Below are 23,532 nucleotides of genomic sequence, written 5' to 3'. Positions count from 1 at the left end.
GGAATTACGAAACGGAAGAGACACCTAGTTGCTCATTTTATGCCTCTGAAAGCTTCGGGCAGATAAGACGAACAGGTGGTTCACTTTATAGTCTTCGTGTAACGGAACCGATAAGACTTTTTACAAATTGCGAAAACTCCACAACCCTGAATTGAACCCACGAAGGGGAGCTTGCCAGTCTTACGGTCCTTGCGAATAGCTACAAGTTGGGTGGCTAGACCAACTACACTAAACGGCAGGTTCATTAGACAGGGGGGGCGTCTTGCGTTTTGTTGAGAATTGAGGCGTTGAGATTGGCTATATACCCTCAAACCTCTAGGCAACAATCGACAAAATCACCAACTTGAAACAAGAAGTGTCTAGTCACGAACTCAATCTTGGCCACGGCGAAAAATCAACTGCACAACGATCAGAAGAGAGAGACCAGTTCTCTTTTCAAGAGAGATCATGAATTCAACTACGGAAACTGCAAAATACACACAGCGGCTACAGACTGACAGCGACTGGAACCACTGGTTCAACAACTTACAGATGCTGGCAAACGTTCATGAAGTCTGGGACTATGTGAATCCAAAAGGAACCAAGATTAATACTAAGCCAAGATTGGAATTCCCAGACCCAAAAGACCTCAGACAAGAAGAACGAGCAAACTATAGCAACGTTATCAGCTATAGAAAAGCTATCTATCAAGAAGAAAAAGACCAATACAACCAGGTTCGGCGAAGTCTTCTAGAAATTCACAGTTGGATCATGAACACTGTAGCAGCCACTTATATCAGCCAAGTCAGCAAGGAGCAAACAGTCAGGGATATCATAAAAGCTCTTGAAAAACAGCTAGCGCCAGACAACTTTGGGAGACAACAAATGGTATTGGAAAGATATAACAAGCATATGCTATCAATCAAAAGAGCAAAACTTGGAGGATGGCTCATAATCTATCGAGAAATCATGGATGAAGCCCAAACAATCGGAATCCCTGCTCTCAGCGATCCAGTTACTCAAGTCTCTGAGTTCTTGAAAGCAGTCAAGCAAATTGCACCAGATTACTACACATCTGCCTCTTACGACTTCACAAAGCGATACAAGGATGACCCAACCTACAGTTCGATCAGCAAGACTGCTGGAATTGAGCAAGCTAACGATTTCCGCAGTTGGGTGAGAACTTTCCACCCAGACTGGCTGAATGCTGCTCCATTAAAAGACACGAGTTTCGCTACTTGGCAAGGAGAAAACGAACAAGGAATAAAACAGGGGGCAAAACGAGAGCAAAAGTGTGCAGCTTGCCCAAACGAAAGTCACCGATTTGTTGATTGCAAACATGCCAACCCTAAGAAGCGAGGCCCAAACTATCATGAAGATAATCCAGAAAATAAGAAAGCACTGGAAAGATTGAATGAGTATCTCCAGAAGAAACCACACTTAAAAAGAATAGTTGAAAAACTACGAAAAGGGGCAAGCGATCAGCAGTCTCAAAAGTCCCCAGATCGAGCAACATCTTCCTCAAACTGGAGAAACACTACACAATCATCATCCCACTATACTCAAGAAGTGTCTGATGGAGAAGGATCACTCTCATCTTTCGTCACTATCGTCAATCAAGGAGAAGCAAGTCTCTATTCAGGATTCCCACTGTCAGACAGTGTGATAGTAGACTCAGGAACAGGATTCCACATCTGCAACGACTCCTCAAGACTTCATGATCTCGACTACACAGTCACAAAAGACTTCACCTCTGGAGGAGGAGATGTACATGCAATTGCGAAAGGCACAATGATCATCAAACCAAACCAAGGCGGCAAATCCAACAACAAGGAGATCAAAGTCAGAAATGTATGGCTTGTGCCTGGATACCCAACATCGCTCCTTGGGACAGAACCGCTGAAGCAAAAAGGGATCATCTTTACAACAGGAATACCGGGTCTTATCGACTCAAAAGGCAGACTTCTATTCAAAACACCAAACCGATATGGTCAATACATTATTGAAGCTGGCCCAGCTCTGCTGAACAATACCTCGTTCAGCAATACCGAGAAGACTGTGAGATTCAGCCCAACCGTAGAAAGGAAACCAACCAAAGGTTTTCAGTCAACAAGACAACCACTCCCAACATCATCAGCAGAAGCCAAGTTGTGGCATGAGAGACTTGGTCATCCAGGCGCTGAGGGACTGGAACAGCTACTTAAAACAGCTCTTGGGATACAGATAAAAGGAATCACAAAAGTGGAATGTGATGCCTGTGCTGTTGGGAAGGCAACTCGCCAAATTTCCCGCAGAAACCCAGACCATTGGCCAACTGCTGTAGGAGATTATCTATCTCTCGACTTCTTTACACTTAGCAAAGCATACAATGGGGAGAAGGTAATCCTGCTGGTCAGCGATGGCTGGTCAGGGTTCTTCTGGATAAGAACTCTTCGTACTCGAAAGGAGGGACTACAAGCTATGACAGAATTAGCAGCATACCTCGAGAGACAGTGCTTTATCAAAATCTCTATTCTACGCCTAGATTGGGAGGTTGCTTTACGCAATGCGTTTGAACTATGGGCAGCTGTGAATGGATATATGATTGAAAGATCAGCTGAGTACACTGGTGCTCAAAACCCAGCAGAAAGAGCTGGAGGTGCTGTGTTTATGATCATGAGAGCACTTCGATTTCAATCTCGCTTTCCTGAATTGATGGCACCAGAGCTGGCAAAAGCAGCAGTTTATCTGTCAAACAGATTGCCTCGAAGACGCCACAAGTGGCAGACACCATTGGGGTTGGTCAACACTTGGCTGAACTCTCATCAACAGTCTACCCACAAGAGGGCTGAAAAGCCACAACTAGCACACTTGAGGCGATATGGCTGCAGAGCTTACCCCTTGACACAAAACTACAAGAGAGGAATAGAAAAGTCAAACAAAACTGCGCCAAGAGCTCATATTGGCTATCTATGTGGTTATGACAGCACAAATATCTACAGAATCTGGATCCCAGCAATAGGAAAAGTCATGAGAACTAGAGACGTTACTTTCGACGAAAACACGCTGTATGATCCAAGGATTGAGGATACCAGCAAGTTAAGCCAAATGGAACTTGAATTCCAGTTCACAGAAATGGATATCCCATTCACAAATCCAATTGAACAAGACCTAGACACAGCTGGCTGGGATGGAGAAGATTTCAGCGATAATATTACCGGGCCACTACCCGCCTCGAATCCAGCCGCTCAAGAAACAACACCGGCAACACCGATGCAGGAGAAAGAATCAGGGGATTTTCAATTACCTACACCCACTTCTCTATCACCAACAGTACAGCTGTCAGATTCTCAAACAACTGAGGGGGTGAGGGAGACTCCAGAAACTCCAGAAGTATCGCCAACTCCAGAACAATCGGATCAAAGTGAGACCATAGAGGAAACCTCAACAGACCGACTCGAACTACAACAGACACCAGTCATAGAATTGGAACCAGAAGAAATCATACCACAAGATTCCTCCACAGTAATCCCAAACATAGCGAGAAGGGGAAGACCTCGTGGCAGCAGAAATCACAACATCTACAATCGATCAGCCCCTCTTGGTCAAACAAATCAACAGCCACCAGAAGCAACAAGATCATCACAAAGACTGAGAAGAGCAAGAGAATCCCACTTCACACTGCAATCTACGGATACAGTAAAAGGAAGAGATCAATGGGATGCATCAGCAGATGATTTAGGCAATCCACACCAAAAGACACTTCCACCAGTTCCAAAGAATTACAGTGAAGCGATCAAACACCAATACAGTCACAAATGGATTGCTGCAATGAATATTGAACATTTGATCGAGAAGAACGCAGTATGAATCTGGAATTTGGTAGTAAGTATACGGAGTTCTGAATAGTATCATTTCTGTATTTGAATGAGAATACAGAGAATCAACCTACAACAGGTTGCCTCTCTGAGGGGGTGTGTCACACGGACCACTGCATATATCGGGGCATGCATTCAACCCATGCACCCGGCTATTGTTTCCCATATAAAACTAACGGGGATGTCATTTTGTGCATGAAAACCTTCAAATCGGTAATTACCGAATAGACGGTTATATAATCAACCCAATAACCCCTAGACAGTCTCTAATGAATGGAAGCATCTTTTTTTACCCCATAAGTGGTGGGCAAATTGACTGCGTGACACTATACTACTAAGATCAGCCTCATCATCAATACACGGTGTCATTCGGAATTATCCCAATGGATTGGGTGCCTATCGGAATTAGCTGGGTACGGGCCGGGTCGCACTGAAGTGGCCTTACGAACCGGATGATAAACACGAGGCCCAGGTAGGTTAAATTGGAAAAGAAGACCAGAATAAGCAGAACAAAAAGGAATATGTGAAACTTGACTTAAAGCGAGCGAATGGCATAGGCTTAAACAAGCTTCTTCAAGATTAGAGGTTTGTATAGGTGCGCAAAGCACTCACCGCCTTGGGTGAACAAAATCCCGGTCGACCATGACGACGATATGGCCTCGAGACGAAGACGAACGAACACCTTAGCTGAGAACGGTGATAAAATCCGAAGCCGGAAGCTTCAGGGGGGCAGTTTACTACGCGGTACGTAGTGCCATGCACTACCGGTATGTAAGGTGTAGGTACCTAGGTACACCGCATGCGCTCCAGTCAGAAACCAGCGGCAGAGACTGGTCGGAACTGCCTCTTCACAAGAATTGCACAGACCAAAACCCCCGGAATTTCGGCAATACACAAAATCCGCTTCCCCGCGATTGATCGAATTGAGTGGGTCCTCATCCATTAATCGCGGCTGTCATGACTCGTACCCACATCTGATGCGCCCAGTAACGACCCAAACAACTGTGAGGGCCTGCTTTCTCCCGAATGGGGGGGAGTCATCCATGGCCGGAGTTGCACCGGACCGGCCCTCAGCTGGTCAGAGTCGCCAGACTAGGAAGCACCACGCACCCACCTCACCTGCGCTTAAGGTGTAGAGTCACAAGTCAGACCATTCCTTGGTTTTTTGGTCCCCCGTCTGCAGCTCTTTCGGCACTTCGCTGTCTCGGAATCTTTTTTGTTCAACACCTTTCTCTTTCACAGGTATAGACCCTCCCGAAAAAACTCCTCCTTTTTCCCCTTTCTCCTTCCTTCACTTTTTCTTTTTTCTTTCTTCTCATCTTCTGACAAACCTTGAAGAAACAGATCAAAATGCTGTCTACTGCCAGAATCGCTACCAGGCAAGCTGCCGTTCGCCGTGCGGCTGCTCTCCCCATCTCCGCCGCGAGAGCCGGCTCTACCTGGGCCAACGTTCCCCAAGGTCCTCCCGTATGTCTTAAACACTCTCCAAATACCAATTGGATGCGCCACTGTTGCTAACGAATTCTTGCAGGATGTAAGTTGTAAAAGCTGCTGTAGCTGAAGCTGAAGCTGCACGAAGCCCTCAAAAAATCGCATCATTTTGAGAGCAAACTTGCTAACCGGCCGATTTTTCTTTTCGTGACAAACAGGCCATTCTGGGTATGACGCATCTCTCCCGCAGCTCCCGCACGCAGCTTCGAACTCAATTGAGCTAACGAAAAGGCAAACAGGTATCACCGAAGCCTTCAAGGCGGACAAGTTCGAGCAGAAGATCAACCTCGGTACGATGAACCCCGCCATGACACATGCTTAAGACCAAGCTGTCACAAGCTTCTTCCTTTACAGCCTCCTTCTCCTGAATAGCTTCCCACAACCGACCAGACAGCTCCTAACTATTGTAAATACAGGTGTCGGAGCTTACCGCGATGACCAGGGCAAGCCTTACGTTCTGCCCTCCGTCCGCGCCGCTGAGGAGAAGGTCGTTGCTGCCAAGCTGAACAAGGAGTACGCCGGCATCACCGGTGTCCCCGAGTTCACCAAGGCCGCCGCTGTCCTCGCCTACGGCTCTGACTCCTCCGCGCTCGACCGCCTTGCCATCACTCAGTCCATCTCTGGTACTGGTGCTCTGCGCATCGGTGGCGCTTTCCTCGCCCGCTTCTTCCCCGGCGCGAAGAACATCTACATCCCTACCCCCTCGTGGGCCAACCACGGCGCTGTCTTCACCGACTCCGGCCTGGCCGTCCAGAAGTACCGCTACTACGACCAGAAGACCATCGGTCTTGACTTCGAGGGCATGCTCGCCGACATCAAGGCTGCGCCCAAGAACTCCATCTTCCTCTTCCACGCCTGCGCCCACAACCCCACTGGTGTTGACCCTACCCCCGAGCAGTGGCGCGAGATCTCCGACGCCGTCAAGGCCGCCGGCCACTACTCCTTCTTCGACATGGCCTACCAGGGCTTCGCCTCCGGTAACACCGACACCGATGCTTTCGCTGTCCGCCACTTCGTCAAGGAGGGCCACAACATCGCCCTTGCCCAGTCCTTCGCCAAGAACATGGGTCTCTACGGCGAGCGTGTTGGTGCCTTCTCCATCGTCGCCGAGGACGCCGAGGAGCGCAAGCGTCTCGACTCCCAGGTCAAGATCCTCGTCCGCCCTCTGTACTCCAACCCCCCCGTCCACGGTGCTCGCATCGCCTCCACCATCCTCAACGACGCTGCCCTGAACAAGCAGTGGCTCGGTGAGGTCAAGGGCATGGCCGACCGCATCATCACCATGCGTGCTCTCCTCAAGGAGAACCTTGAGAAGCTCGGCTCCGCCCACGACTGGTCTCACATCACCAGCCAGATCGGCATGTTCGCCTACACCGGCCTCACCCCCCAGCAGATGGACGCCCTCGCCAAGGAGCACTCCGTCTACGCCACCAAGGACGGCCGTATCTCCGTTGCCGGCATCACCAGTGGCAACGTCGGCCGCCTGGCCGAGGCCATCTACAAGGTCAAGGGTTAAGCGCTTTTGATGGTGTGGTTTGTTTTGATTTTCAAGGCGGGCCTTGGCCTGGTCAAAAGCCGAGCTAGCTTGCATTTTTAAAGATATCATTGGGTTTTCTTGGAAGGTGGTTGGATCCGAAAAATGGGGGTATTGTACGACAAGGGCACAGAGGCCTTCTCTTTAGCAAAAGCCAGTATCAACCGGCCGGCGGGTATAGAACGCCGGGCACCCTATGTAGACCGCACACAAGCATCCCAGCTGTGTACAATATAGCGACACGTCTTTCAATGCATTTGCGCACGCACTCACTACCGTCTTGTGTTTTCTCTTGGTTTGCTGACTTACGCCGTTCCCAGCCGGTCCAGATCCCTCTTGGCCTCGTCCAACTGCCGCTCTAGCTCACGATACTTGCGCGCAATCTCCCTCATTGTTCTCTCCTTCCCTTCGTCGCCCTCGACGCCAACACCGTACCCCTCCAACTCTACCGTCAACGTTGTGATGGTGCTCTCCAACCTCATACGCGCATCCCTCAGGTGCGTCGCGTAGTTTCTCAGCGCGGTCACCATCTCGGGCGAGTACACCTCTCTCCTGACGCTCTCCCGTGCAGCGACGGCCTCTACCTCGGCCTTTTGCGCCTCGAGACCCGTCTCTGCCGCGCGGAACTCGAGGCTGCGCGCGACGAGCCCGTGCTTCGCCTCCAGCGCCCTCACGAGCAGCGTCAGCGCCGCGGCGTGTTTGTCCAGCAGATCCGTCAGGCTCGCGGCCACCCTCAGCCGCTCTTTCGACAGGGCGTGCTTGGCTTCCCTTACGTCGGTCTCGAGTTTGTGGTACGTTGTGTTCAGGCCCGGTACCGTCCTGTGTAGGAACGACGGGTTTGTCGTCGGGTTCGCTATGCGCGCGAGGGAGACGGCGGACGTGTGGAGCGTCGAGGAGACGAGCTCGCCTAGCTGCGGGAGGAGAGACTGGAATTCGGTAAAGGGGGGGTTGGATAGGAGGATGTTTGCTGATTCGGCGGAGAGAGGCTCGGAGGCCGTGAGGAGGGGCGGGAGCAGGAGGAGGAGGTCCAGGAGGGATTCGGGGAGGGGCGGCGCCGAGGGCTGTGCGGGTGCCGGATGGGATGTCGAGCGGGGACGGATGGACCGCTGCGTTGGTTTAGGTTCTGGCGGAGCTGTGGTCGAGAGGGCGCTTATTAGGAGGTGTTCTTTCGCCGTGGTGTATCTGTGGTCTGCTAGTTCCTGGCGGGTGTTAGTCGGTGAGATTGCGGGTCGGTATGGGGTGGCGGGCAGTCAAATGGTTTGAGACACACACACACACACAGAGAGAGACAGAGAGAGAGAGGTTTGGGGAGGAATGAGGGATGATTTACATTTTGAATTGCGGACTGCTCTTTGGTATATGGTTTCTTGGATGAACCATCTGGGTTTAGGATGGCTGTGGTGAGTGTGTGATGCAACGCCGCGAATTCGGGGTTGTTTTGGAGGACCGATTGCTCTACCGGGGGGAGCATTGCGATTATCGACAGATTGCTCGCCGCTATGTGTAATTTCAGATTATATTGTATATCGATACTGAATGACGGACTCCCGAACTGCGGTCTTCTTGTCGGCAGCTAGTCTAGTCTCAAGCTTGGAGGGGTTGTGAGACGCTACAGCTCCAGTATACCCTCCGGCCCGGACCCCGGTCGCGAAACCCACACGCAATCACCTGATTCCACCCGATCAAGTACCTCCAAGCACTCACCCCACACTCCCAAACAAGCCAATCAAAGGCCCCAATTCCCGGAAGGCGGAACATCAGCCGCCCGAAGGTGCAGCTCCGAATTCCCAAAAAATCATCCAAGTTCATCGCGAGCTTCAGAACCAGGACTCGACGACGACGCCGACAACGAAAACGACCGCCTCCCCCGCGCGCCACACACCCGTCCGTCCGACCACCACCCGATGCGAAAATTCTAAACAGAAAACCACCGATTCTTTCATCTCGTTCATTCGAACGACCCCCTAATCACACATACAAGAAGAAAATGCGCCCTAACACCCTCAGGCCAGGGTCATCCCTCGCGGCCGCCTTCTCCTCCCTGACGCTGAGCACATACACCTCGACCTCTGCGCGCAGCTTTTCCACCTCGCAAAAGCTCGCGACAAAAACGATCCCCCTCCCAAAGATCCCCACGGCGCCGGTCCCGCCGTACCCCTACGGCCCTCGCATCATCTACAAGCAGTCCAACAACGGCCTCTACGGCACAGCCCGCGTGCGCCGCGGCCACAACGTCTCGGAGAAGCACAACCAAATCTCGGCGCGGTCCTGGCGTCCCAACGTGCAGCGCAAGAAGCTCTGGTCCGACGCCCTGGGCGCCTGGGTCCGCACCAAGCTCACGACCAGAGTGCTCCGCACGATCCGCAAGGAGGGCGGCCTCGACAACTACGTCACCAAGAACAAGGCCGCGCGCGTCAAGGACCTCGGCCCGGGAGGCTGGAAGCTCCGCTGGCTCGTGCTGCAGACCCCGTCCTTCCGCGAGCGCTACCTCGCCGAGCGCGAGAGGCTGGGCGTCGAGAGGCCCATCCCCGCCGACAACACCGACCTCGTGCCGTTCCTCGTCAAGGCCGCCATCCGCGGAGGCCTGCACAAGGTCAGCGGTCTCGAAGTCGAGGAAAAGGCGGAGCAGATGATGGAGGAGGAGTTTACGCTCGGCGACGAGGCGGAGCTGGACGCCTTGGTGGACGACGCTTTTGAGGAGGTTCACGTTCCTGGGCTTGAGGACGCTGCAGCTCAGGAGAAGAGAATATGATGAGGGAGCGAGCGAGCGAGCGAGCGAGTGAGTGGGTGGGTGGGTGGATATGTGTATGTGTGGGCGTGAGAGGGCAAAAGGCAATGAAAGGAAAAATAGTCACCCTCTGCTGTTTGTTTTCAGATATATAAAGAATAGGGGCCTTATTGTATCATATGTACCAAAAAAAAAAAAATTCTCATGTCATAAAAACACATTTCTGGATTATGTCCAGCGCGTTTCTGTCTAAAAAGAAATACAATGCTTTCCGTGACCTCCTTTATGGAAAAACAAAATCCCCCCTCCTGTAAAATGGATATCTCTAATACGCCTGCAATGTGTGTCTGCCCATCAGATACAACGTCGTCAAACCCCTTTTTTGTTTAGAACAAAAAAAAGACAACAAGAAAAAAAAAAAAGATCATCTAAAAACGCAAGTCCCAGCCAATCTTGGGTCCCAGCTTGGGAAGCTCGTCAGCGACGCTCTGCACGTCCTTGTCGCCACGGCCACTCAGGCAGATGACAATGTCCTCGTCCTTCTTCATCGTCTTGGCGAGCTCGATGGCGCCGTAGATGCCGTGCGCCGATTCGAGGGCAGGAATGATACCCTCGAGCTGGCTCATGAGGCGGAAGCCGATGAACGCCTCGGCGTCGGTGGCGGCGACGTACTTGGCGCGCTCGCTGTCCTTCCAGGAGCTCAGCTCGGGGCCGACACCGGGGTAGTCCAGGCCGGCGGACACGGAGTGAGTCTCGGCGACCTGGCCGTGCTTGTCCTGGAGGATGTAGGTCTTGACGCCGTGCAGGACGCCCTTGCTGCCGCCGGAGAGGGTGGCGCTGTGCCTGGCGGTGTCGATACCGTCGCCGCCGGCCTCGACTCCGAGGAGCTTGACGGAGGGGTCGTTGGCGAAGGGGTAGAACATGCCGACGGCGTTGCTGCCGCCACCGACGCAGGCGACGACGGCGTCGGGCAGCTTGCCCCTCTTCTCGAGCATCTGCTGCTTCGTCTCGTTGCCGATGACGGACTGGAAGGTGCGGACGATGGTGGGGAAGGGGTGAGGGCCGATGGCGGAGCCGATGATGTAGTGGGTGGTGTCGAGCTCGACGACCCAGGCGCGCATGGCCTCGTTGACGGCGTCACGCAGCGTCTTGCTCCCGGCCTCGACGGCGACGACCTTGGCGCCCAGGAGCTTCATGCGGAACACGTTCAGCGCCTGCCTGCGGACGTCCTCGGCGCCCATGTACACCGTGCACTCCATGCCGAACTTGGCGCACACCGTCGCCGTGGCGACACCGTGCTGGCCGGCGCCCGTCTCGGCGATGATCTTGGTCTTTCCGAGGCGCTTGGCGAGGAGCAGCTGGCCCAGAGCGTTGTTGATCTTGTGCGAACCGGTGTGGTTCAGGTCCTCACGCTTCAGCCAGATGTTGGCACCGCCGGCGTGCTCCGTCAGGCGCTCCGCCAGGTGCAGGTGGCCGGGACGGCCCATGTACTCGTAGTATGAACGGTACTCCTCCCAGAAGGACGGGTCGTCCTTGATCTTGTTGAAGCCCTCCTCCAGCTGCGACAGGCAGTCCATCAAACTCTCGGGGACGTACTGGCCGCCGAACTCGCCGAAGCGCTCGGGGATCTTGCCGTGCATGGCGGCGAGCTGCGCGACCAGCTCGCTGTCCTGGTCGGCGGTGATGGCGTCGACAGTGGGGTTCTGGGGCTCCTTGGCGCCGGCGATGGCCTCGACGATGCCGACCTCGCGGGTGGTCTCGTTCTGGGCGTCGTCACGGCCGCAGAGGTACGCGCAGTACTTCTCGACGTCGTTGAACAGCTCGCCGGGGGCGGCCTTCTGGAGGGTGGTGATGATCTGGCTACCGACGACGACACCGTCGGCGAGCTGGGCGACGCTGAGGAAGTGCTCGCGGGTGCTGACGCCGAAGCCGACGGCCGCGGGCTTGTCGCCGCTGTACTGCTTCACGCGGTCCAGGAGGGCGGGGAGGTTGGCGTTGAGGGAGCCGAGGGCACCGGTGACACCCTGACGGGACACAACGTAGATGAAGGAGTCGGCCAGCTTGCAAAGAATCTTCATGCGGGCGTCTGATGTGGCGGGGGCGATCAGGGGAACATATGAAAGTCCGCCCTTGGTGCAGAGCTTGCGGAAGGAGATGGCCTCCTCGGGGGGAAGGTCGACGACGATGAAGCCGTTGACACCGGCGCTCTTGCAGTCGTTCAGGAGCCTCTCCTCGCCGTAGCTGAGGAGGGGGTTGTAGTATCCCATCAACATCACAGGCGCCTTGAGGCCCTGATTCCTTGCGTCCTTGACCATCTGGAGGGTTGACTCGATCGTGACGCCATGTTGCAGCGCAACCTGTGTTTGAATGTTAGTCTCAGTTACAGCCGTAGAATCCCCCTCCCACAAGGAATACTACTAACAGTGTTGGAGGTCTGAATTGTAGGGCCGTCGGCAATCGGGTCGGTGAAGGGTGCGCCAAGTTCAATCACATCTAAAGCAGCATTAGTATCTTTTGCCTCCTTGACTAAGGCGTATGGAGAAAAACTCACCAGCACCTCCCTTCTCCATGGCCAGCAGGACACCGGGTGTGTCCTGGGGCGTGGGGTAACCAGCAGTTACATAGGTAACAAGCGCAGACTAAACGTTTCCACAGTCAGTCATGTTATTCTGCATCACCAATGGCTCGATCTTGGCGGTGACGGGAAGATGGTGATGTTGGCGCGGGGCCCCCGCCATTGTTGCAACGAGGGGCAACAAGACCGACGATGGGAGAGAATAACTCACCCTGCCCTGGGCCTTGCAGCGCTGAAATGTTTGCCTGAGACCTTCCATTTTTGAATATGAACCTGTCAATTGAGGGGGTATCGAAGGAAGTTGACTCGGTAATTATCGCTTGGAGAGAAACAATTGCGAGGAAATGTTGGACGGCGGCGGTTACTTTTAAGTAGTAGATGGGAATTATGATTTCAACGTGGGGGGGGGGAATAGAATGGTCGGGGGAGTCACCGTAGAATTGAGCGGAGGGTAGAGTGGGTCTGTAAGTCCAGCGGACGGGAGCTCCGACTCTACCGCCGCCTGGCTAGTCCACTGGAAAATCGCCCGCCCCCTACCAGTAAACATCACCTGTAACAGCGCTGTACGTACGGTATGCTTTTGGTGCAAGGGGTCCAATCTGTACCCCACATCCGCCACCTCACCGATGCCGGAAAGAGCCCTATTTCGTCAGTATTCCAGCCTTCTGAGTGGCCCAGATGTCGCCCATCGAGATACATCTACCCTGGCCAGATTCGACTCCAGCGGCGGAGCCACACACACACGGACCTCGATTCCCACGGGTGGCGGGGCGGAGATGCCCAAAAGAGGTGCAAAGGAACAATCAATCACTTTTTTGTCATCCACCGGCCCTCCGTCTTTGCCGCTCCGGCAAGGCAGACGAAAGTCCTCTTCTCCGCCATACGCATTTGCAACAGCGACTCTAATTCTCCGTCAGTCGAAGGTTTTCCGTATCGAACGTCCCGCATTTCATGGGTCATCCCTCGGCGTTTTCAGCCCGAACCTGCCTTCTCAACTGCCATCCTTTGTCCAACCAAGTCTTAAACGTTTTGCCAGGCCAAGGAGGGCTGTTTATGAACTTGTCGTCTCGTCTCGTTTGCATTCTGTCACAGCACTTAAAACAGCTCCGAGAAGGGACATCATGCTTTGTTGGTTGCATCTGGCAGTATATTCAACTTTTTAAGCTACCTAGGGCAGATATATACCGAATAGACATTCTGGTAGCTAATAAAGCTGCCGCGAACCAAATCATTGCGGTGGAATCAAAACCGATAGAAAAGTATTGAGAACCTTTGTAGAAACGAAAACAAACGTTGCGGCGACTGAGCCGTTGGTATCTTTTGAGACTTCCTTTCCCTCCCCTTCCCTTGAGACAAGGTAAATATTTATCATCATCCAATCCCAGTTATCTCATGCTCCTTTATTCGTAATATTCTTCGGACCTGTCATAAATGAGGGATATCTCTCGGCTTCGGTCCAGCCCAGGCCGGAGGTATTAGGTCTCCAACCTATTTTTTTTTATTTCTTTTTCTTTCTTTTCGTGATGTTTTTGCATGCTTCAATGTTTGACGTTGACATGGAAACTGATTCAAAACTTGTTGGATGATGCGGTATCAAAATGGCCGTATGAGCTTGTCCTCTCATGGCCTTGCATGGGTTGTGCTCGGCCCATGCTGGTCTTCTTGATTGTCTTCTCATCCCGGACCTCTCTTGAGTAGTGATCTTCATCGACCGCCGAGCCGTCACTGCCGAATTGCGGGAATCGCGCGTCGTTGCTGTTGGATCTGGGCGGGCTTCTCGGGCTCAAAGCAGGACGATCATCTCCAGTGTACCGCAGCCCGCCTTCAGCGCGGCCCTTGTCTGGCATGGCCATGCCTACCAGCGCACGAATGACGCCGATAAGCACGATGATGACATAGATGAGGAGGATACCAGTAGAGATCAGGGCTTCCTGGATGATACCTCGGCGAAGCCATTCGGTGACATGAGTGACGGCGCCGGTGACCTCGTCGGTAGTCACGGTCGATGGCGACGCCAGGAACGTGTTGAGATCCGAATCACCCGAGATGGATTTCTGAGCGCCGAGGCTGAAGGTGTCGTTGGCAAACAGGGGGAACGAGACCTGCGAGTGGTCGTGTACCCAAGTAAGCCCCTTTTGGACAGACTCGACTTTGAGGCCGATTGTGCAGCGGACAACGTCCTTGATAGGGTTGATGAGGATCGTACCGTTGAAGACAGTCTCCAAGCCCGTGGTCATGGTGTTGGTGAACGTGTTCAGAGTGTCGTTGACGGCCGAGGTCGCGTTCGTGACGTATCCGAGAAGGTCGTTGTTGATCTCGTTCTGAGTAGATAGCACAACGCTGTTGGCATCATCGGCCCACTCCTTGGAGACGTCTTCAAGCGTGTTGACAACATCCCCTGCAAAGTTACCGACCTGTCTGGCAAGAGCAGGCACCTCTTTCTCGACGCCCACGAGGATGATGTACTGGCAAAGACAGGAGAAAAAGCCAGCGATAGCAAGAGCCAGGACAAAGAGTGCCGGGAGGGATGTGGCATAAGCGATGGCCCAACGGACCATGATCTGGCGCTTGCCCTTGAAATAAGACGAGAACTTGATGCCGTAGCTTGCTGTCATCGGGCGAGAAGCGATGTAAACCACATCCATCGAGTCATATTGGCCGCTGGAAACAATCCTGGCGTGCTTGCGTTCGCGCCTCCAACGCATAATCTCGAGATATGCCATGGGCGCAATAACCAACGCAGCCAAGATGGAAAGGACGACGATGAAAATGATGCGAGCTTTTCTGATCTTGTCCCTCAAGCCGTCGAAAAACTCGGCAATGTCGTTGTTCGTCGAGCAGAACTTGAGGGCCTGCTTCTGAGCAACAGGGAAGATGGAACGGTCAAACTTGTAGCCCTTGTAGGCATCGTTGATGGTCTGCTTCAGCAAGTTGAACGGGAAGGCAATCGCTTCAGCAGTCATGTTTTGAACTTCTTCAAACGTCGGGAGGTCGTCGTTGAGCTTGTTGAGGTCACTAACGAAGCCATTGGTGTCAATTTTGATGTCACGCAGTTCGCTGACAGGACCTGTGAAATCGACCTTGGGGAAGTCGGGAAGGACTTTGCCGAGAATGGAGTCTTCAATGGCGTCGGCAGCCTTGTTGATGCCATCCTGTAAACTCTTGGCCTTATCATCAATGGTGTTGGTGATGGCGCCCACCGCCTGGTTCATGGCATCCGTGACCTTTTTCGTGACATCAGCAGCCACGTCGAGACCACCGTGAATGAAGGCGGTGATGAGACAGGTGTACATGGAAGTCAACATGTTGATGACAAATATGATGAGGTTCTGGACACCAGTGAGGACAAGACCAAGCACAGCGACCATGCCGTCAAGCGTCTTCTCGATGCCCTTGGCAGACAGCTCGTTGACGCCCACGGAGAGATAGTGAGGCATGGAAGCCATGGCGCTGCCAATATCCTCCACCTTGGAGCAGGCTGTCAACGCCTTCGTATTCGCTTCGTCGACATTGTCATTCAAGCTAGCGATGAGGATGACGATTCTGAGTAGGACGAGCAACAGTAATATTGTCCATCGGTTCAGCCAGATCTGAGAAAGCCTAGCAGTGAGGCCAAGATATGGTGTGATATAGGGAGAAGTGTCGGCTCGAGCTTGTTGGGTCTTTCTAAGCTCCGACATCTCGACCGAGTCGGATCTTAGGGAGTCGGGGACGGCCGGGTAGGCCTCCTCTTGTGGTTTCCGTGAGGTAAACATCTTGAGTCTATCGATGATGTAAGATATATGAATGCAAAGTTTCTTGGCCAGCAAAAAAGTGATGAAGAAAATATAAGAAATTCGAAGAGTCCAAATAAAATCAAGAGAGGAAGGGTGATGAGGTGTTGGTGGTTGACAAGCACAGCCGATTAGGTGTTGGAGGTGGTGATGACTGAATTAGATGAATCACTCAACGCAAAGGAAAAGAAAATAATGAAAATTGACAAAGGAAACTCGTCAAGCAAATGATACTAAACAAGTCTTCTATGAATCCATTGTTGATGGCTCTTTGATGTGAGAGTGAAGAATGTAGGTTGGCAGTGGAGAAAATTGTAAAAGGGAAGAGATACAATAAAAGGAAGGCACGACTAACACGACCGGGCCGCAGTAGGTCTTGCAGCAGCCGCGCAGCAAGGGGAGGAACACGGGACTAGGGTGAAAAAGAAAGGCTGCTTACTTGATTCACACCTCAATGCAGAATAATAAAGCCAGAAAAGGCCCTTTGGCCGTGGCCTTGGGGGAAATTGAACCCGGCACAAGCCCTTGTTTTCTTCTGGCGGCACCAGGTGAGGTGAGGTGAGAGAGTAGACTTGGGTAGAGCTCTTTTCTAAGCGCGCTCAACGGGTTGTTCTCAGCCAACCAAAGGCGCCGTCCGGGGTCGCGATGAGCGGCTGCTCAAACGCTGCTAAAGCAAGACGATATTTCCGGACGACGTTACGGGGCTTCTGAGTCTGAGTTTGTGTGGCCGTATCAAATGACACACAGCAGATTGACTCGATTGATGCTCGCTCGTATTGAGGCTCGGCTGACTGATATGGGTGAGCTCGCTTGGCGAAAGGAAAATGTTACTGGGTATGTTGGCTCGACAGTATTGATGCTCCTACATGAGTCCTATCGACTGGTAAGACTCAATGCTTGAAACTTGACTTGCACAATGAGGTGATATCACAAGAGCGAAACAACCCAGAATTCATCTAAGCCAGCAGTAAATGGCTTCGCGAATGGGGAGAAGTCGAGTGATATACAAATAGGTGTTTGAGTCACTGAGCAAGGGGACACCACGGAGCGACAGTTTGATGGTGCCCATCTTTCCAAAAGTCGCCATTGGGGGGGAACAGCAGAGGAAAAGGGCATTTTTAACTGAACCCGGTCTCATTCGTAGGTTCCGGTTCGTTCACAGGTCTCCCGGCAAGAATGCACTCTGACGCCATTGGGAGGCCGGGGCATGATTGCGGAGAGCTTCCCACCTTCAACCATCCCTCGTCCTAGTCCGTACTTATGATATCCTCGTGGACGAACTGCCCTGCCAGGCCCAATCGCTTGGTCGCAACCCCGGTGCGAGTCACGCTAGATGGTGCCGGTGGCTGTGCCAAACCTCTACAAGATCTGTTTGGTGCGTTGCGGGCGGAAGAAACAGTGAGTTGGCGTGGGTTTCTGTAGCCATGCTGAGTTTGCTGGATTTCCGGGGAGTTCTGCACGAAGGGTCATGGTGACTGGGAACAGGAAAGCAGGAACAGAGTAAAGATCGTCAGCCAGCGAACGAAAAGAGGCGACGGATGGCTGGCGCTTACAGGGGCCCCTCTGCCACTCGACAAACATTTTGCCCAATCATTGGGCTGAGACGGTCATTCGGCTCTCGCCGCTAGAATATAGCCCCTGTAAGAAAGATGGCAAGGACTGGCAACAACGGGCAAGAATGGGACCGGACCCTTGGTGTTCTGGCAAAAATTGTGTGGATTGTTTACTGGGCTGCCCTTTCCACCTTTTCACCCAAAGTCAGTCGGCCGATGGGCGATGATCAATGCCAAGCATTTGCCACTACAACCACAACGGTACAAAAACCGGTTTGTGACAGGAACGGTCTTTTTGGAAGCTGATCTTGGTCAGACGGCGGGAAAGCTTAAGGAATCCCACAAATCGTAGTAGTACCGGAAGGTAGGTAAATAGGCAGACAGGCACGTAGGGTAGGTAGGGCAGTTCGTCTAAACATAGGCAAGTTGCGCCCGGGGCAAGGTGAGGAAAGACGGGTACGGTATGGTACGGATAGGCAGGTACATTCCCAATTGTGGCATCTTCGACCTCACTCTTGCCAAGTTTTTCTTGGGCGCCGACTCTGACCTCTTCTTTCCGAGAAAGAGGCAGTGTATCGACGTAAGGCACGTTACAGCAGAAGGGAAACAGGTCATGTTGCAGTAGCACCGCGTCTCTCCTACCTTGGACCTTACCTTCCATCTTTCTTCCGCTGATTATCATCCTCCACTGATTTGCATTTGGCTCGGAGGGTTCTTGCGGCAACCAGCCATGTACCCACTAAACAAAGAACTCACCAGTGCCCTGTGCTTCCTTCCGTTTTGTGGGTCGTCTCAAGTCTTGATGCTGCGAGAGAATGATTGGCCGCTGTTGGCCCGCGTTCTGCGACGTTGGGCGCTTCGCTGCAGATGGTACGGGCTCTGAACCGCCAACGATGAAGTCGGCGCTTGAGGCCTATGGAACAAGGCCGGGCGATGGGATATTTAGATGAGGGCTCCACGATCAGAGTCGCCTACCAAAAAGGGCTCGTATCGTAAGATAACGACCCAAGATGGGTCTTTTGTCGCGTGTCTATCGACTTCGTACGCCTATGGATGGATTTTTTCCATCTTCTTGTTTTGCTTTTCAATTTCCCTCTGCCTGAGTCGCCCAAGTCTGATCACCCACATCCGACTCTGGAAGGCATGAATTAGACTTGTCTGCATTGTCGCAAACCAAGGTGGGAGTTTCCTGCTGCTCAAGCAAGCTGGTATCAGTCATCCTGGTTTGTTATGCTCTCAGCACTCTCTGAGTACACCCCTACTTACTTCCATTCGTTTAAGCTTTGAAGGGCTGTGACGTAAGGCGTGAATCGCAACCACTCACTCAAACCTGTTTGCTTGGCTGCGCCCTCGTCCTGCAGTAAGTGAGGGCAGCTGGGCAGCTGTTGTGTCTCTGGAGAAAACTTGGGGCACGTGCACTGTCTGGATTACATAACTCTGATAAGCCCTATCGGAAGGGAAGAGTAAAAGTCCGTATCATCCAATTTTTCACTGACGGAGGGGGGGACCACTTTCCAGCCTCTTCCTGCCTTGCCTCAGATCGCCCCTGCCCTTTTTTAATTCTGGACCCTCTCTAACTCTGCACACTGCAGCAGCTAATCTGCGTTGGCGCATTCTGTTTTCGGCAGGCGGTCTCTCCCCAAACTTCAAATCTTGCAACAACCTCGCCCTCGCCCTCGCCCTCGCATCTTGCCCTGGCCCTCTTCATCCCAAGCTGACAACTTCAGGCCATTGTTGTGACGTGATCAACATCAGGAACGTTGCCGTCGCGTTCCTTTGCGCTGAATTCTATACTATCTTGGTATTGCGGCTTCATAGAGATTGCGCGTTTTCATCACCTGATCAAGCCCTCTCGTAATCATTCCCATCATTCACTTGTCCGTTGCGCTGAAATTTCGACTCGCACGCGCACAAGTCTTCTTTCAAATCAATCGCCTACTCTCTCTCCTCTTGATTTGACACGTTACAAAGATCCTCTCTTCTTGATCGCATAGCCTGCGTACGTGACAGCCAACATGGCCGAACCATCTCGCGACATCTCGTCCATCCTTGCTGCCCTAGGTAGGTACCCGAAACACGATCCGCGCATTGTCTACATCCTTGACTGACTGCTTGTCTCGACAGGCGCGGCACAGAGAGGCTCGTCTTCGACACCCACTCAAGCACAACCCGGCATGCCGCCTGGTTATCCTCCTCCTCCCGGCGGACAACCCCCCTCCTACCCGCCAATGCCTCCCCAGAGCGCTCCTCCCTACGGCGGCGCTGGGGGCTATTCGTTGCCTCAGCCCTCTTCCAGTGGGAGTCTGGACTTGAGCTCGATACGACCAGTCAACTCGGGCACTGTCAGTATTGCGGATGCCATCGCGCAAGCTAAGGCCTTTGCCGCTGAAAAGGGCGTCACCTCTTACGATCGTCCCCTGATTTACTCCAACGAGCCATCGCGCGGTCAAGACTCGCGAGGGGGCTATCACCGAAGCTCTCGATCGCGTTCTCCTCCCAATCGTCGCGACCAGTTCCGCGACAACTTCAATCCTTATAGAGACGAACGCCGCGGCGATGATCGCCCTGCGCAACGGGAATACGGCCGCGAGCGCTCCTACAGCCCGGCCCAACGTGATCGTGCCTTTTCTCCCCGTAACTCGAACGGTAGAGAGCGATCACCACTCAGAGGTAGCGGCGGCGGCGGCGGCGGCGACGACAACTCCGAAACCATTCAAATCGAGTCCAGCTTGGTTGGCCTCATTATTGGTCGACAAGGCGAGAATCTCCGTAGGATCGAATCTGAGTCTAGCTGCCGCGTTCAGTTCCTTCCTTCCACTGACAATGGTCCCTTCCGCCAGTGCAAAATCACCGGCCCAAGGGCGCGCCGCGCCGAGGTGAAGACTGCCATCAATCGTATTATTGAGGACAGCGGCATGGGTGCCATCAACCGTGGTGCCGCCAACCCCAAAGCTGCCCCTCGCGACAATCGCGCTGGTGCTGGTGCTGGTGCTGCCCCATTGAGGGATGGCGAGGACTGCATGCAAATCATGGTCCCCGACAGAACTGTAGGTCTCATCATCGGCCGCGGTGGCGAGACTATCCGCGATCTGCAAGAGAGATCTGGTTGCCATATTAACATTGTGGGCGAATCCAAAAGTGTGAACGGACTTCGCCCCGTCAACTTGATTGGTTCCAGGGAATCTGCTGCCCAGGCAAAGGACTTGATCATGGAGATTGTTGATAGCGACAGTCGCAATGAAGGCCAACCAGCAGCCCCTGCTAAGAAGGCCCCGAGACAGGACGGCCCTCCTCAGAGGGACGCTGGTCCTGCTGGGGGTGGTGACAAGATTCATGATGCCATTTATGTTCCTTCTGAGGCCGTTGGTATGATCATTGGCAAGGGAGGCGAAACCATTCGTGACATGCAGAACGGCACAGGATGCAAAATCAACGTTGCTCAATCATCCGGTCCTGGAGAGGTCCAGCGAGAGATTGCGCTCATCGGCTCGCGGGACAGCATTGCCCGTGCTAAGCAAGCCATCGAAGAGAAGGTTGACGCAGTGGTAAGTCAAGCTCACAGACGGAGGCCCATGATCACATCTAACATGTAGCAGCGACAAAAGAACTCTGGCGGCGGTGGCGGCGGCGGTGGTAGTGGTGGTGGCCGCGGTCGTCGTGACCAGAACCAATTGGACTATGACAGAGGCTACTCTCAACAGGCACCTAACCCATCAGGACCAGGATCAACTAATCCCCCAGCTGCGCAAGCTCCTGCCGGAGCCGACGGCGCGGACCCGTATGCCCAGTGTAAGTTACGATGATGTAGCAGAGTATCCGGAGCCGTTCACTGACAGCATCGCAGACGGAGGCTACCAGAACTACCTTGCTCTTTGGTACCAGTCCCTCGTATATCAGCAACAGCAAGGCGGTGCAGCAGGCCAGCCAGGTTCCCAGCCTCCTCCCGGAGCCTAGTAGAGGCATCTGGCTTGCGCCCATTCCATGGGGACCATGCTTGTGTGATGTGACTGATCACTTGCCTTGGACCTCGACATGATGCTTCCTTTCGCATTGCATACATTGAAGCGACGCACATGCCCGTTTGACTCTGGTGGCTTGTCACGCCACATTTCTACGATATTTTCTTTTCGACGACTGATAGTTCTCATTCTGCTGGACATGGAACAGCACAGCGCCCATCTTGTTACACTTTGGACACGGCACCTATCAGGGGACTGAGACATGGATAAGGGGGAACAACAGGCTGCTTCAGGTCTTGCTCCGTTGACTTCCTATGCACTAAACTCACTCGACACTTGACGATGGTGATGGCATTCTTCGCTTGCACATATTCCTTGACTGGCTTGACTGGGACATCGAAACCTGACATGGATACGGTGCTTACTGACGCCTTGCGACGACATGGGTTATCTGCCAAATCTCCATGATGCACGCTCTTGACGCTTGTGTGATGGCTGGAAGACTGTTCGGCTGGAGTTGGACGCTCCCAGATCTGACAGCCGATGGTACCTTTCACATATTGTGGATTCTTCGTTCGCGCGGGTGGCTGTGAAGTTCCGAGACACTACTGCTCGCCATGATGCAAGATGCCGCTTGGACTTTGGTTGTAGAGGAAGGCCATGCTCTTCCATTCAGCCGAAGTGGTGCCTCGATTGCCTCTTTCTTTTCTGCCTAGGCGGAATCTACATGTGGGTTTGCGTCGTCCATGCCGCCTCGGACCAAGGCTTTATTTGCGTTCTCATCGTATGGGTGCATTTCTTGTCCAATCCAGCTCTTTGGTCTTCGTGGACATGATACCAAACCGTCTCTTTTTTTTTTCGTTTTTCATGCATTAGCTGATATTTACTTGATTCCCAATTTCTGTTTCTACGGTGGATGATGGTGCTAGGTATGGGCAGGTTGACGGCAGGGAGAAAAAATATGAGAAAAAAGAAAAGCGCACACTGTATAATAATAATTTTCCGCCTCAATCGAATGATTCCACGCGTTGACGATATTGGCCGTTGCGAAATACAATGGCATGTTCTCTCGTTACTCTGGAATGCAGGACGAAATGACGTGACAAATAAGGCTTCTCGGATATATACGAAAGCGAAGAGCAAAGAGCTAGGTTTGTGATGCAAATAACATTTGAAAGCAAAGCTCGAGACGTTGTCGTTTATCGACTCATACCATCCTTTTTTCCACAGATCACCAAGGCCTGGGCAGCTCTTCGTCATAGAAGCTGGTATGAGCAAAGGTTATTCGTCTCGTTCCACTGGCGATGAGAGAGTGCGGGTGTCATAATTGCCCGCAAAAGATCTGAGGACAGGGGAGGTTCTGATCTGACACACATCCGTTCACAATATGGAATCTTTTTCGTCCTTTTTTTTTTTTTTTTTGCCCAGATTTTGCTCCCCTGCATTTCCCTACCGCACTGGCTCCTTGGAGAGAGAGTTTTCTGTCCGCCCCTTTGTGTCTCAGAGGAAGGGGGAAGCACCTGCACTCTTCCGGCGATCACGGCGTCGGCCCTCTCCACGTGGCATCACGGACATTGTCAGCTTTCGCTTGCGGGTTTGCGGGTGTGGCCCCTGACTTGTGGATTACCTTAGTGTTGCCGTCTTACTTCCGAGCTTAGTAGCTTGCGCGGATGTGTTCGGACTGTTGTTACACCGGGAAGAATAGGATGCCGTGTTGATAGAGTTGCTTGTGTGGGCTGAGGATGAGGCTGGTGGTGAGATACCGCCACGCTTGCGCGGATGTGTTCAGACAGTTGTTACGCCGGGAAGAATAAGATGCCGTGTTGATAGAGTTGCTTGTGTGGGCTGAGGTTGAGGTTGGCGAGAGAAGATGCTCAGCATGGTCCAAAATTGGGTTATTGGTGCCAAGAATGGAGGATCGCTGCAGAAGAAGAATTCGATTGTATATTACACGAGCACAGTTGAAAGGGGAATAGATGCCTCGTTTGACAGGGATTACGCGACTTTGCCGTTGAATTCGAGTCAGAGGTGAATGGTGAAGTTCCGCGATATGCGTGTGTCATCGAACAGACATTTTCGCTTA

General features: G+C 52.9%; 8 protein-coding genes across 8 annotated transcripts; 4 read left to right on the top strand and 4 right to left on the bottom strand.

Moving 5' to 3' along the window:
- Positions 1-447: 447 nt before the first annotated feature.
- On the top strand, positions 448-3,828 carry CTRU02_203341 (reverse transcriptase domain protein; the record flags this gene model as incomplete). The annotated part of the gene is made up of 1 exon (XM_036723970.1): positions 448-3,828. The coding sequence occupies one exon, from the start codon at positions 448-450 to the stop codon at positions 3,826-3,828; it is 3,381 nt and encodes a 1,126-aa protein (XP_036584084.1).
- A 1,358-nt stretch (positions 3,829-5,186) lies between these two features.
- CTRU02_203339 (aspartate aminotransferase (aminotransferase class I and II)) lies at positions 5,187-6,843 on the top strand (the record flags this gene model as incomplete). Its single annotated transcript, XM_036723968.1, has 3 exons — positions 5,187-5,303; positions 5,518-5,617; positions 5,744-6,843. 3 exons carry the CDS (start codon positions 5,187-5,189, stop codon positions 6,841-6,843), a joined length of 1,317 nt encoding a protein of 438 aa, XP_036584083.1.
- A 323-nt stretch (positions 6,844-7,166) lies between these two features.
- On the bottom strand, positions 7,167-8,332 carry CTRU02_203340 (uncharacterized protein; the record flags this gene model as incomplete). Its single annotated transcript, XM_036723969.1, has 2 exons — positions 7,167-8,060; positions 8,192-8,332. The coding sequence occupies 2 exons, from the start codon at positions 8,330-8,332 to the stop codon at positions 7,167-7,169; spliced, it is 1,035 nt and encodes a 344-aa protein (XP_036584082.1).
- A 516-nt stretch (positions 8,333-8,848) lies between these two features.
- CTRU02_203338 (mitochondrial 54S ribosomal protein bL28m) lies at positions 8,849-9,613 on the top strand (the record flags this gene model as incomplete). Its single annotated transcript, XM_036723967.1, has 1 exon — positions 8,849-9,613. The coding sequence occupies one exon, from the start codon at positions 8,849-8,851 to the stop codon at positions 9,611-9,613; it is 765 nt and encodes a 254-aa protein (XP_036584081.1).
- A 404-nt stretch (positions 9,614-10,017) lies between these two features.
- CTRU02_203337 (tryptophan synthase) lies at positions 10,018-12,159 on the bottom strand (the record flags this gene model as incomplete). The annotated part of the gene is made up of 3 exons (XM_036723966.1): positions 10,018-11,946; positions 12,012-12,082; positions 12,141-12,159. 3 exons carry the CDS (start codon positions 12,157-12,159, stop codon positions 10,018-10,020), a joined length of 2,019 nt encoding a protein of 672 aa, XP_036584080.1.
- A 1,573-nt stretch (positions 12,160-13,732) lies between these two features.
- On the bottom strand, positions 13,733-15,919 carry CTRU02_203336 (plasma membrane fusion protein prm1; the record flags this gene model as incomplete). The annotated part of the gene is made up of 1 exon (XM_036723965.1): positions 13,733-15,919. The coding sequence occupies one exon, from the start codon at positions 15,917-15,919 to the stop codon at positions 13,733-13,735; it is 2,187 nt and encodes a 728-aa protein (XP_036584079.1).
- A 970-nt stretch (positions 15,920-16,889) lies between these two features.
- Positions 16,890-17,024, bottom strand: CTRU02_203335 (uncharacterized protein; the record flags this gene model as incomplete). The annotated part of the gene is made up of 1 exon (XM_036723964.1): positions 16,890-17,024. One exon carries the CDS (start codon positions 17,022-17,024, stop codon positions 16,890-16,892), a length of 135 nt encoding a protein of 44 aa, XP_036584078.1.
- A 2,481-nt stretch (positions 17,025-19,505) lies between these two features.
- Positions 19,506-21,444, top strand: CTRU02_203334 (KH domain-containing protein; the record flags this gene model as incomplete). The annotated part of the gene is made up of 4 exons (XM_036723963.2): positions 19,506-19,551; positions 19,615-21,035; positions 21,087-21,279; positions 21,335-21,444. The coding sequence occupies 4 exons, from the start codon at positions 19,506-19,508 to the stop codon at positions 21,442-21,444; spliced, it is 1,770 nt and encodes a 589-aa protein (XP_036584077.2).
- Positions 21,445-23,532: the final 2,088 nt, after the last annotated feature.

Source organism: Colletotrichum truncatum (genome assembly GCF_014235925.2).
Source record: "Colletotrichum truncatum strain CMES1059 chromosome Unknown Contig_0002, whole genome shotgun sequence".
Taxonomy (NCBI): Eukaryota; Fungi; Ascomycota; class Sordariomycetes; order Glomerellales; family Glomerellaceae; genus Colletotrichum; species Colletotrichum truncatum.
This window is presented reverse-complemented; position numbering and strand designations above follow the sequence as displayed.